Raw genomic sequence first — 12,276 nt, 5'->3', positions numbered from 1 at the left:
CTGTTAAAGTGAGAGAGGAATCCGTAATCACCCTGGGTCCTACATAGTGTCCTTTCCCCCTTCACTGCAGCACAGTGCGTCCCTCCTTGCTTTGCTCATTGCAGACTCATCCACTGGGGTATTCAGGACTGACTCTAGGCACTGTGTCCTCCCAGGCTAGGGCAGCTCAAACGTTGCCCTACTAGGGACTCTCTTGGCAACTTGCCAGGGTTCTGATAGACTTAGTGTTTAATCAGAGAAACTGTGACATCATTGTCACGTCCCTTATACAATAATCCTGCAGCGCCAGCGCTGAGTGCTAGTGTGTGCTGGTGGTTTGGAGCTTTGTCATGTGGACTCTCTAAGCAGATGGGGATTATTAACCACTTTCATTTCAAGCAGGTCAAGCAAGCTCAGCTGCAGCTGAAAGCAGCGGAAAGCAGGTGGAGCTCATGGCCAACTTAGCATGGGACTTTGCTACAAAAGAAGGATTTCGAGTGTTTAAAGAATGTTCAGCTGCAAAACCTTTAGCAAGACCTTACAGTACCTGGACCAGGAATGGGGCATTCTCCAGGAGAAACTATGTCACCATGGCACCTTCCTCACCAGCTCACATTTCCAAAGCTCATCTTATTCTTTCTCCTGATGGTCTTCCTGGGAGAGCCCAGGATCTTTACCACAAGCTGAGGAGATTCATGGAAATCCATATCTATCCTGCTGAGCAGGTTCTGAGAGTTCATCAGGTTTCACAGTCTAGATGGACTCCACATCCTCTTATAGAAGAGTTGAAGGTGAGTCATACTTCTGCTTAAAGTAACAATGCCTCCAAGCCTGGGTCTGTAAGATGGCACACTGACTGTAAAGCTCAGCGCCCAGGACACCTCTGAGCCAGAGCTATGCACTTTCCTGATCAAATCATGTATCTGCTCCTGTCAGTCCACAGATCCAATACAGTAAGAGAGGGGGAGCTGGATTCTCATCTGGCTTGCACACCATCAGCTCAACTCTGACTGCAGCATTTGTATTATGGGTGGCAGTAACTTCAGTGGGGAACCAGCTTGACTCCCAGAGCCTAGGGAAAGTTTACAGGGCTGGGAATGAAGTCACGGAGAGAGGCAGTAAATACAGAGCCCACATCATCATGTAAATTGACTGACTACAGTTGCATTTTTCAGGGAAGCATTTGTTCTGGGCATCTTCTGGTAGATGTAGCCCCTCTATCGTGTCTCCCATCTCGTGGATATGAGCCAGCCCCTACTGCTGACCAAGTTGTCTGGGCTGCATTGGCTCAGTGACTTGCTCACTCAAAATCCTGTCTTGTGTATTAACCTGCCCATATCCCAACACAGTTCCTAACCTAATGGGCACTGTCTTCCATTACACGTCATATTGGCTGTCTCCTGAATTTGATCTCTGGATCTGTGGAAGAAGGATTGAGGGAGGGACTTCTACAAGTACAGTGTAACTGTGATCTTCATTTTTATACAAGAGGGCCTGGGCATTAGGAGATTTGTCCTTGGGGCCTGGGTCTGATCTCACACCACATGTCGCCATTGACTTTAAAGGACTTACTCCTGATTTACGCTGCTGTAATTGGCCAGAATCAAGCTCTTCAGGTCCAAATCATTCTCCAGTCCAAAGCTATCTCTCTACTATCACGCTAGTGTTTGTCCCTCTTATAGGCTGCACGTGATGTTTCCATAGACCCATAGGACTAAACTCACCCCTGGTGTAACGCCATTGATTTCAATAGGCCAATACCAAGCTGACTCTGACGCACTGTCTTTAGCTCGTCTCTTCCCCACCGCTTTGGGTGTTTGTCTGTGATGAGTGGGAAAAGCAGAATTCAGGCCTCAGCTCTTCTCAGCAGATCCCAGCATTGTTGGGTTGTCCTTCCTGTATCCATGCCCGTTGGGGGTCTCTATGGGCAGGGAGATGGCCCCTTACACCTGAGAGCAGAATTGTGCCCAAAGTGTCATGCTGTTCCATTCTTTAAGGACAAGGCAAAGTCTGAAGGACTGTGGAACCTTTTCTTACCCGTGGAGAGTGATCCAGAAGTGAAATATGGAGCGGGCCTCACAAACCAAGAGTTTTCCCATTTGTGTGAGCTCATGGGAACATCACTGTTTGCGCCCGAGGTACCTGCTTTAAGCCTTCACTAAGTCATCTGGGATGGTGGAGGGGAAAGACGCACTCTGGGTGAGGGATTCTTAGCTAGCCCTCTGTTGCTGGAATATTTACAGGTCTATCCACTGCACTACTGCCCCCTGCACACATTTCCTCCCTCCTCTCCCGATTGCACCTACCCTGGCACCTGGCTGCTTTGAACCTGAATGATAATGCTGCCTTTGCAGTGTGTATTTGTGCTATTTGGGAGGGCCAGCGCTGGCCAGAATGTGGCCCATTGTGCGCTATGCTAGTCAGCCCAGCACCAGCCCCTGATGGAACCACGTGTGGGGGTTTCCAGTATAGCATGGAGCCATTCTAGCCAGGCTCCTACAAAGGGTTTCACCCTGCCCTGCATTGCCTGGGGTGTGGGGTAGGAGCCTTTTTCCTGCTCCAGTGCTCCCAGGCAGTAACAGGGCAGGATCTCACCAAATACTTAAGGGAGAGCTGGCTGCAGCACACGCACCACCCCAGGGGGTTGCCAATAAGGGGACTTGGCCAGCTGTTCCGTAGTGTGCAGTCCCTCGATTTATGTGTTCCCACTTAGTAGTTTAAAAGATAAGAAATAAAACCAAGCTGAATGTTAAGGTTTAAGCCTCTGGGGCAGTTGCAGATCATTTAATTGAGTGAAGGAGTGTGAATGATACAATGAGTGATTTAAAATTAAAAACTTTATTTATAGTTAGTTAAAGCCAACAGGCCTTCCACTTAACCACGCTCTGCACTGACCCTCGCATTCTAGGATGGAATGATGCAGTGAGGAGGTTCTCGGGCCGCAGATGGCCTGCTGGCCGGAACTTTGAGACCTGCTAGAAATAGAGAGTGCATTTTTCAAAATAGTAACGTGATTTAAAACACTTGTGAAAACCAGTTAGGATCAAACTGTGTTTACAACATGACCTGGGGTTCTGCCATAACTCATCTCTAACTGGCTTCTGAATTGGCTTACGTCACTTTACTCATATTGTACCTGGCCTCGCTTGATTATTGTCAAGCCATTTTCAGGAAATAGATTTTTGGGTCCACTTACATTTCTATGTAACATAAGAAAACATCATCTGTATAGCTACAGTGTGCGCTAGCCCCAGGTGCATGCTGCTCCCCCTCAGCATTCTGCTGTGTGCTGGCTCGGGGACCTGTCTCTGCAATGCAGCTTCCACCCCTAAGGACAAAATCTTTGCCCTTAGCTTTGGCCTTTTGAAACCAGCATGAGCTTGTGTCCTCTACGTTTCCTGATGCTTTGGAATGGGCTTTTGGCAGTCAGAAGTAGCTGTGCAGTTTGAGGTTGACCTACAAACTCCCTTTCCCAACAAACATGCCTCTGCTATGCTAACTGGTGCTTGGCTTTCCCCCTCCAGATATTCAACTGCTCTCCTCCTGACACTGGCAACATGGAGGTGCTGGTTCGATATGGGACGGAAGAGCAGAAGGAACGCTGGCTGCAGCCTCTGTTGGACGGGAAAATACGCTCGTGCTTTGCTATGACTGAGCCGCAGGTCAGTATCGCTGTCCAGTCAACCACACAATGGAGTACAGTAGAACCTTGCTGATCCACACCATTCAACGGCGCTCCCTGTTCTCAGTGCTGGCAGTTGTTATACTTCCTGGCCAAGGTTTTCAAAAATGGCTTGTGATTTTGGGAGCCCAACCTGAGCCCCTTCAAAGGGACCTGCTTTTCAGAGGGAGGGTGCTCAGCAATTTCAGACAATCACATTTGTTTAAAGTGTCTGTTGGAGGCACTCAAAATCACCAGTCACTTTCCAGTAATCTTGGCCATCATGTTTCTTAAGCTGTGTTCTTGTGCCATTAGTGGTAATCATGAAGTGTAACAAAGTGTTTTCATTAAACTACTGTCTAGCTGTCAGACTCAACCAGCTGACCGCCTGATTGGCAGAGGGGCTGGGCACCCCTTTCTAGGGAAGCTGCAGGACCTCAGCACCACCAGGAGTCAGGCCTGGAGTCCATTGTGTGACTACCCAGCTTTGCTTTTAGAGGTGTTTGCTCACTTGGTTGTTCAGCTGAGCTGGGGTTCCCAGCCTTTGCTGTGCTGAGCTCTGCCAGCTTCAGGCAATGACTTCTCGCCTGCCAAGCCACCTGATTAGAATGTCTGAAACTTCTCTCTGGCCCCTCTGAGGCTGAGAGAAGCTAGCAGATTCGGAACTGAAAGTGTTTCTGCTTAGGTTGCTTCATCTGATGCCACCAACATCGAATCTTCAGTCGTAGAAGAAAAGGGTTTCTACATTCTAAATGGGCATAAATGGTGGATTTCAGGTACATTCCAATACACACGTGGTCTCTATCACAGAGCCGTGTGCTCCCTTGGCTGCCTGCTGTGACGTGAAGCTGTCCTGTTGCACCTTGTCTCCAGTGTGCTGATCTAAAACAGCTCTTGAAAGGGGCCCTGGGCCCTGACTTGCACTCAGCCCTCGCTTACGGAGGGTCAGATTCTGAACTCAGTTATACCAGGGTAAATCCAGCGTAATTCCAGTGTCTTGAATGGGAATACTGTGGATTTACACCAGAGTAATGGAGAGCAGAATTGCTATATGCTAAGCCAAGAGTTCAAACAGCACTGTTCTGTTTCATGTACAGTTGTGACTGTTACAGGCATTTGTGCATTAGATGCTACCGTGACCCCCACCCAATGACCCTCTGGGAAATGCTTTTGCTGCAGCCTTCGGCTTTATGTTAAATCATTAGGAAAACATCCTCTTTTCGAATGATAAAATACAGGGCATCTGGTGGCACATGGGGTTGCTGGGTCAGTAACCTGGGTCAGTAATGACTGCCAGCTGTTACCCACCACTGATTGCTGGCTGTCAAATGAGTTGGGTGGTCTCGGTTCAGTTCCCAGTAGGCAGTAATGAGCACCTATATTGGCAGTTCCAGCAGGAGGCTAAGGTCTGAATGAGCCTTGAAGAGCCTTCTCCCCTCCAGGTGGTCCTGCCGTCACAGGGATGGGTGGAATGATGTGGGAAAGCTTGAATTTGCCTGGTAATTCCACAGTAATTGTGGATAAAGGACTTCAGAGCCTTTATCAGAGCCCGGAGTTCTCACGCCAGCTCTCATCTCTTCTGTTAACTCTTGAAACAAACTATCACACCAAATAACCAGGTCCTGAATTAGCTACAGCTAAGATGGCTGGATTTGCTCTGTTCTCTTAAAGGGCTAAGTCAGAATTAGACACAGGCACCAAATTCATCCCAATGTGCCTTCGCTGCAATCAGTGATGTTTCCCTGCGGATTGATTGGGTCTGAGGTTTACAGCACCAGTCAGTTTAGGTTTTCATTGTGTCTTTTCCCGGCAGGGGCTCTGGATCCTCGTTGCCAGCTCTGTGTGTTTATGGGGAAGACCGACCCTGAAGCCCAGCGCCACAAACAGCAGTCAATGCTCTTAGTTCCCATGGACACTCCAGGCATAACAGTCACCAGGCCTCTCAGTGTGTTTGGCGAAGAAGATCCCCCAGGTGAGGCAAGGAGCTAGCTCAGTTTGTAACTGACATGCCTTGACAGCTCTGCTTTGTCCACTGAATTATTCTGGTTTTGAAAGGACACATGTTGTGGGCACCTCTGATACACTGGCCCTAGCTTCTGTGGGATCCCACTGTGCCTTGCCTCTCCATATCATATGACTTGGGCATTACTGTCCTGTGGATCAGGGACCTGGGGCCCAGAACAGGGAAGTAAGTTGGCTGAAGTCACATGGGGTGGTGGCAGAGCTGGGACTAGAACCTAGGTCTCCTGACTCCCAGTTCTTTACGTCACTCACGCACTCTTCCGTTGTCCCTGGTACATAGTCAAGCAGGGTTGTCTATTATCCAGAACAGAGGACTGGGAGTCAGGACTCCTGGGTCCTCTTCTCAGTTCTGCCACCAACTCACAGTGGGCAAATCACATGACCTCTTTGTGCCTCAGTTCAATAACACCTGCCTCCCAAGGCGTCAGTGCAGTTTACTGATCGTGTAAGGCTCAGGAGTGAAAGGTGTAGTAGAAATGGGCAGACCAGTGGTATGAGAAATAATCATTCATGGAGTATGTTATGATGCTACTTCCTTTTAAAGCAAACACTGGAATCCTGGGGCTACATTCCCCGCTACAGCCTGTAGCACATTGGTAAAACATCCCAGTGACATTAACATCACATTGTATTTAATTACTTAATTAGTTTTTTCAGCCAAAAAACCCTATAGAGGATCTTTTGAGCTGTTGAGTCTTTAAGTGATGTTTCCTGGCTCTTTGACAAAGAGAAACCACAGCAAACCCTGTATTTCAGTCCATTTAGCATTGGACATGCTTTCTAATGCACAGTCTGTGCATGCGGAATTACAGGAAGTGGCTGTGGTTGGGGGAGCTGGGAATAACAAGGAATTGGCTGGCTCTGATGATGGGAGCTGGAAAGTGCTGATAACAGAATGAGGAGAAGCCTCCCACCAACCTTTCTGCCTTGGCTTTGACTTTTTTTGTTCAAGCTCTGGAAAGAAACCAGCAAACCTCAACGTTTGTTAATCCTGACGAGAATCCGAGTTAGTAGCTCACTTGCCTGCTCCTGGCAAGCGAGAGACCATTTTGGAGCTGCATGGGCTCTGGAAGAGTCAGGAACAGAGGAATGGGAAGAAATTCAAACTTCGTGCATGCGGGGATGTGTCCAGTGAGTGATGCCGCTGAGCTTGTGCATTCTGTCCCTCCCTTTGCAGCTGGCCATGGGGAGATCTTCTTTGAAAATGTGCGAGTGCCCAAAGAAAATATACTGCTGGGACCCGGCCGAGGCTTTGAAATTGCACAAGGGAGACTAGGGCCTGGACGGATCCACCACTGCATGAGGCTTGTTGGCTATTCCGAAAGGGCGCTGGCGCTCATGAAGGAGCGAGTGAGTATTGCTGCAGGTTCGACAGGGTTCCTGTCTCCTCAGTTATCTTATGCAACTGCATTCCAAGTGCTGCCTTATCTGCATTTCAGTCTGATTGGCTCTAGCATCATATTTCTCAGCAGACTGTCACTGTAGTGTGTAAACCCCTTTAATCCATTTTAGCGGCATACCTTCCTGACACCCACAGCGCCATGGCTAGCAGGAAACAGTTCACTTATCCAGCCTGGCATCCAGAATCAAATCCCCACCCCTGTGAATTCAGCCCGTAGCAGTGGATGTTAGAAGCCAAACTACAGTGAGTTTTTCGTGGAGTCCTTAGATCTCTAGAAGGGGTGAGAGTTCAGATCAATAAAATATTTCACAAGAACAGCCTCACGAGAGCAAGACACCTGACCAAATGGGTTTCCCCACCTGACTGAGTACTCCATGGACAAAGGGCTGTTTCACTCCATTGCTTCCCTTTTTCTCATGGGTGGGGAGTTTCCCTTGTGATTAGAGAAATCGCCTGCCCCTGTTTGCAGCTCTGTTCAGCCAAATAAGGCCCCCAGTACACTCTGAATCTTCCTCCTTCCATTTCCTCCTGAGGGTCGAACTCTTCTGCTCTCCCTAGCGGATTCCCTCCTTAGTTGTCTCCAACATCTGGGCCCTTTCCATGTCAGTTCAGTGTGTGCTCAGAACAGCAACTAACCAGGCAATTCATATCCCTGGGATGAAGCCCAGCAACATCCTCGGATACTCCCTGGCCAATAGACAATCGGATCCTGACGCTGGCACCAGAACCATTGTGGTCACCCAAATCTTCCTTTTTAAACACATTCTCAGGCTCTCCACTATTCCGTCCCTCTGTTACACCCCATGCTGCTTCAGTATAGCACAGGGAGGAGAGGTAGCTGGGCCAGGTGGATCCTGAGAGTCTGGGAATCAGCAGGACAGTTAAAATCTAATTGCAGGCTTTTGTGAGATGTCTCAATGCAGGTAGTTTGAAGGCAACTTTCAATACCACTTCTGAGTGCTTCACTGCAGATCCTACCTTCCAAGCATATCTGCCTGTGTTAAGCGGACACTGAGAAGCAGGGGGATATACTTTCAAAGTCTCTCTGTTTCTAGAAGCGAGGGGTTCCCTGACCACTCAAAACTCTCCTCTTTCCACTTTTGTACGAGGGACATTACTTGCTTCTTCCCCTTTTTCCTTCCCTTGCTCAGAATCTGCCTGAATTTCTCCCCCACCTTTATTGGCTTGGAGCGGTAATGGCAGGGGTCAGTTTGTCCCTCTGCATTTTCTCTCCTGTGCAGGCAAAGGGAGTGTTACACAGTGGACCTGCAGCTGTACCACCCTGGCCTATGAGCACATTGGTGCTCATGAGCTAAATAGGGTAGGACCTAGTGAATACTTGGATGGCAGACCAGCCAGGAACGTTGCAGGGAATGGGGCTGGTCCCTTTGTCAGCAAGGAATCAATGCTAGGGGGTGCTGTGCTGCTTTTTGGGGATCTGGAAACTTGAGATTCTGACTGCTATTGCACTCTTGGAAGGACTTGAATCCTGAGTCCTGGTTAATTCCATTTTAGGCAGGGTGTCAGTTACCCTTCTAAACAATTCCCCAGGCAATCTGATACAGCATTCTTCACTTCCTGTTCCAAACTGCCATGTAGTGTCACTGTGCCCTGTCAGACAGCAGCCACATAGCACCCCAGAGGTGGCTGCATCCCAGCAATGGATGAAGTGGGTCCCTGTCTAGTTTGCAGGGGCAGTCAGGATGAAAGCTTCTCTGCAAATGTAAGATATTATCACCAGCAAAAATAGCTCTCTAAGCTCAAGGCCCTTAGCCTTGTGTGTGCCTATTGCAGGTGACGTCTCGTGTGGCCTTTGGGAAACCCCTAGCTGAACAGGGCACTATCCTGGAAGACATTGCCAAGTCCCGCGCTGAGATTGAGCAGGCCCGGCTTCTTGTCCTGAAGGCTGCTCTGCTCATGGATACAGCTGGCAACAAGGTGTGTGTCTGGGGCCCTCCGAGGGCTAACAGTACCAGCCTGAGTAAGTGCACAGTGAGGACTGCAGCGCTCTGTCCAGTGTGCTTAGCTTGTCTGGTCACTGTGGGGGAGTTCTAATGCTTAATCTTTTCCTCCCAAGAGGCCTGAGCAAAAATATAGCTTCAAAAGTGAGCTTGGTCCTCTTCTCCTTGGATGTTGGTGCCCGTCAGCATTATCACACGGAGCTCAGCATGATGAGCAGTCTGTGTTCGGGAGAGGCCCAGGACTGGGATAGCAGCGGGGCTGCAGGCATAGCCCGGGACCGTTGTTTTGGGGAGACCAGAATGGGAATAGCAGGGGCTGCAAGCCAGGACTGAGGAGGGTTCACCAAGCTAGATGGATCTGATGTGTTTGATCCTGTTTCTATACAGGCAGCTGCTCTAGAGATCGCCATGATCAAAATGGTGGCTCCATTGATGGCTCTGCGGGTTATTGATCGTGCTATCCAGGTGAGCGGGGAATGGTGCACTTGTCATTCATTTCTCTTCCATTCTGGAAGGTTAGGGTTTAGCCCAAACAAAGCGAGCAGTTGCTTGGAGCCCCAAGGTTCTTCTGCTTTCAGCCAACTCCTGCAACTTACGAGTTAGTCCTATCCTCGCCTCCTGGGATGAGGAAACTGCTGCCAGACCTCTTCCTCCTAGACATGATCCCTCTGGGTCAGGACTTAGGCACATTAGCAGGGGCTGGTGTGGGGCAAATTTGTCCTGCTGTTGCCTGTGCACTGTTCCTATTCTATGGAGAATCTTCCTCTAGCACTAAATTCACGTGAAACCGTGTGATAGGAAGCAAGCTCCTCAGACCAGTGGTTTGCCTTCCTGCTTCTACAGTTCCAAGCGTCCCTGCTTTGCTCTGCTGCTGCCATCATGGCATTGTCCTGCCCTTTTCACACCTCCCATGGGTTTGTTACAGGCCTTTGGAGCGGCAGGTCTCAGTAACGATTACCCACTGGCACAGTTCTTTGCCTGGGCGCGAGCCCTGCGTCTCGCCGACGGACCCGATGAAGTTCACAGGACAGCAGTCGCTAAATTGGAGCTGAAACGCTAGCCCTGGCCCGCTATGAAAAAGAACCACTAGGAGGCAGAAGAGGAATCTCCCAGCTGCAGCCTTGGGATGTGTAAATATGAGGGAGGGTCCTCTGATTAACACAGGGTGTTTGTGGGTGGCAGTAGCTCTTTCATTTCAATGTCCTTGCAGATTGCTAGAGCCCTTGGGGCAGAGGCAATACACTCCCCAGTTGGCTTTAATGCTGGGCTCATTTGGTGGTGGAACAAAAAGCAGAAAATGTGTCCTTGAGCCACACAGAGTGGCCTTGCTGCAGGCTGCAATGAGGCTGGCTGCACACCCCTGCGAGTCCCAGCCCTGCTCTCAGGCTTCTGGGCTAGCAAATGGTCAGCCTTCAGAGCTGGAGAGGAAAGTCTTGTCACCCAGCAGCAGCCCCTCCAGGGGCCTGCTCTGGAAAGACTTATTGACTTCACTGGGCATTAGCTCAGGCCCCGGTTGGCTGAGGTGCTGACTGGTTCGAAGGGAATCCTGCCCCTCGGAAGGGACGGATGCCCAGGCTGGGGTGAAGTGAGGAGGGGAATTGGGTGGCTCCTGAGGACTCTGCCAAGGAAGTTGAGCTCTAGTTCTGTGATTTGCTATGTTTGGGGCGTGGGGGTTGCCATTTGCCACCTGAATACACTTGTTCACACTTCTGTAATTCACATCGCTCTGCAGAGAGAAAAGAATCATGGAAGGAATTGCACTGATTTCTGTGCCTTTCATTAGTAACATCGGATCAAATCGGAATAAAAATAATGGACCCGCTTCCTTGTGTGTGCCTCACCTGATGCTGCAATTGTTTAATCGTTTTTCCAGAATGTTTTATACCTTCTCCCCTCCCCAGGAATGATCAGTTCTGACAAATGGAGAGATGCTCATAAGCACGGTTGGTTTCCCTTTTGGGTGGTTCTTGAGTGATCCTGAAGAGACAAAGCATCTGTGCACGCTGCAGCTGGGCGAGCGCGTTGCAGCAGTATGGATGTTGCAGTGTGGTGGCAACTTGGGCTTCGACTTGGGTGCTAGCCAGAGCCTCACTCCCAGCTGCACCACAGACCTACCCAAAGGGCCCATTGCAGCTCACATACAGCTCTGGTCTGAAATGTGCTGACCAGGATCCCAGAGCATCGTGTGCACACGAACGCCCTCATCTGGTCACTGAGGAGTATAAAGGAAACCTGGTCAGAGCTGCTTCTAACCAGGGTTTCTGAAAGGGTGCTGAACTTGCACCCAACGCGTGCTTGGCACCAGGGCATTTCAGTGTGCGAGAGGAGCTCTGAGGAGGAATGTGGGACGGAGGCAGGAGCTCAGTGACAGGCCTCGTGGAGGGGGCAGGGAAGCTACAGTATTGCAAGTCTTGCAGGGCAGCCCCTGATGTGCCTACCTGCTCCTCCAGCCTGCTGTGCAGTTCTTGTCCCCAGCTCTGCAGGCCGGTAGCTCCTGCAAGGGGCCATTCTGCTGGGTTTGTGAGAACTGGCTATTCTGTAAAACAAACAGTGACAGGCCCTGAGAACAAGGCCCCACAGTTCCGTGGCTAGAAACACGGAGGTGGAATGGGATGAGTGTGGGAGACGAGCCCCTCTGTTAGGAGGTGCGGGAGCATAGCCTGTTTTGCACAGGGACACAAAATACACTCCAGGGGCCATTGTAACTCCAGAGTGACTCCACTGACTAGAGCGGATTTACAGCGGTGTCTTTGGAAGCAGAGTGCAGCTGGCTTGAGTGCGGCTTGAGTGCAGAGTGCAGCTGGATGAGCAGATGAGCACTCAGGCTGCATGTCTGACATCAGTGGATGTGTGCAGAACGAGCACGTTCCCTGCTGCTAGTGGGGCCAAAAAAAGCAGAGCCCCAGGCAGCTGTATCAGGACACCCAGTATGACTACGGGGCTTAGGGTAGCTACCCTGTATTATCAACTAATATGGCACGCAGAGATAAAGTTCTAGCTGTGGATTGTGGGGCTGGCAGCAAATTGCTCTGCCTTGGCTCAGCTCACATTTCTCGTGGACTCCGAGGATGGAATTCCACCCGTCTTACATGCAGTTGGCTTTATATTCTCCACTTGACAGAATGACGTCTCTTGGCCCATAGCCCATGTGCACAGCCAACTTGGACGACTGCTCTGGAGAATGCTAGACTCTGCAGCAACCCTGTGAGCCTCATGCTGAACTCAAACCTTCCCTGACCCTACCATCTTTC

The 12,276-nt window shown here is 50.1% G+C and overlaps 1 protein-coding gene across 5 annotated transcripts in view; it reads left to right on the top strand.

The window, feature by feature from the left end:
• The window catches only part of ACAD10 (acyl-CoA dehydrogenase family member 10), a 31,294-nt gene extending 20,447 nt beyond the window's left edge, over positions 1-10,847 (top strand). For 3 of the 5 annotated variants that reach the window (XM_032800507.2, XM_032800508.2, XM_032800511.2), the window contains exons 13-21: positions 379-770; positions 1,977-2,117; positions 3,504-3,641; positions 4,326-4,416; positions 5,454-5,612; positions 6,840-7,012; positions 8,859-9,002; positions 9,413-9,490; positions 9,951-10,847. In XM_032800507.2, the coding sequence (XP_032656398.1) occupies positions 379-770; positions 1,977-2,117; positions 3,504-3,641; positions 4,326-4,416; positions 5,454-5,612; positions 6,840-7,012; positions 8,859-9,002; positions 9,413-9,490; positions 9,951-10,085 (1,451 nt within the window). In that variant the 3' untranslated portion in view covers positions 10,086-10,847. Of the gene's footprint in view, positions 1-378; positions 771-1,976; positions 2,118-3,503; positions 3,642-4,325; positions 4,417-5,453; positions 5,613-6,839; positions 7,013-8,858; positions 9,046-9,412; positions 9,491-9,950 lie in introns of all 5 variants that reach the window. The other 2 variants (XM_032800509.2, XM_032800510.2) reach the window with 2 other exon arrangements.
• The last annotated feature ends 1,429 nt before the right edge of the window (positions 10,848-12,276 follow it).

This window comes from Chelonoidis abingdonii, chromosome 22 (genome assembly GCF_003597395.2).
Source record: "Chelonoidis abingdonii isolate Lonesome George chromosome 22, CheloAbing_2.0, whole genome shotgun sequence".
In the NCBI taxonomy this organism is placed as follows: domain Eukaryota; kingdom Metazoa; phylum Chordata; order Testudines; family Testudinidae; genus Chelonoidis; species Chelonoidis abingdonii.
The sequence above is the reverse complement of the archived record's forward strand: the minus strand, read 5'-3'. Positions and strand labels throughout refer to the sequence as shown.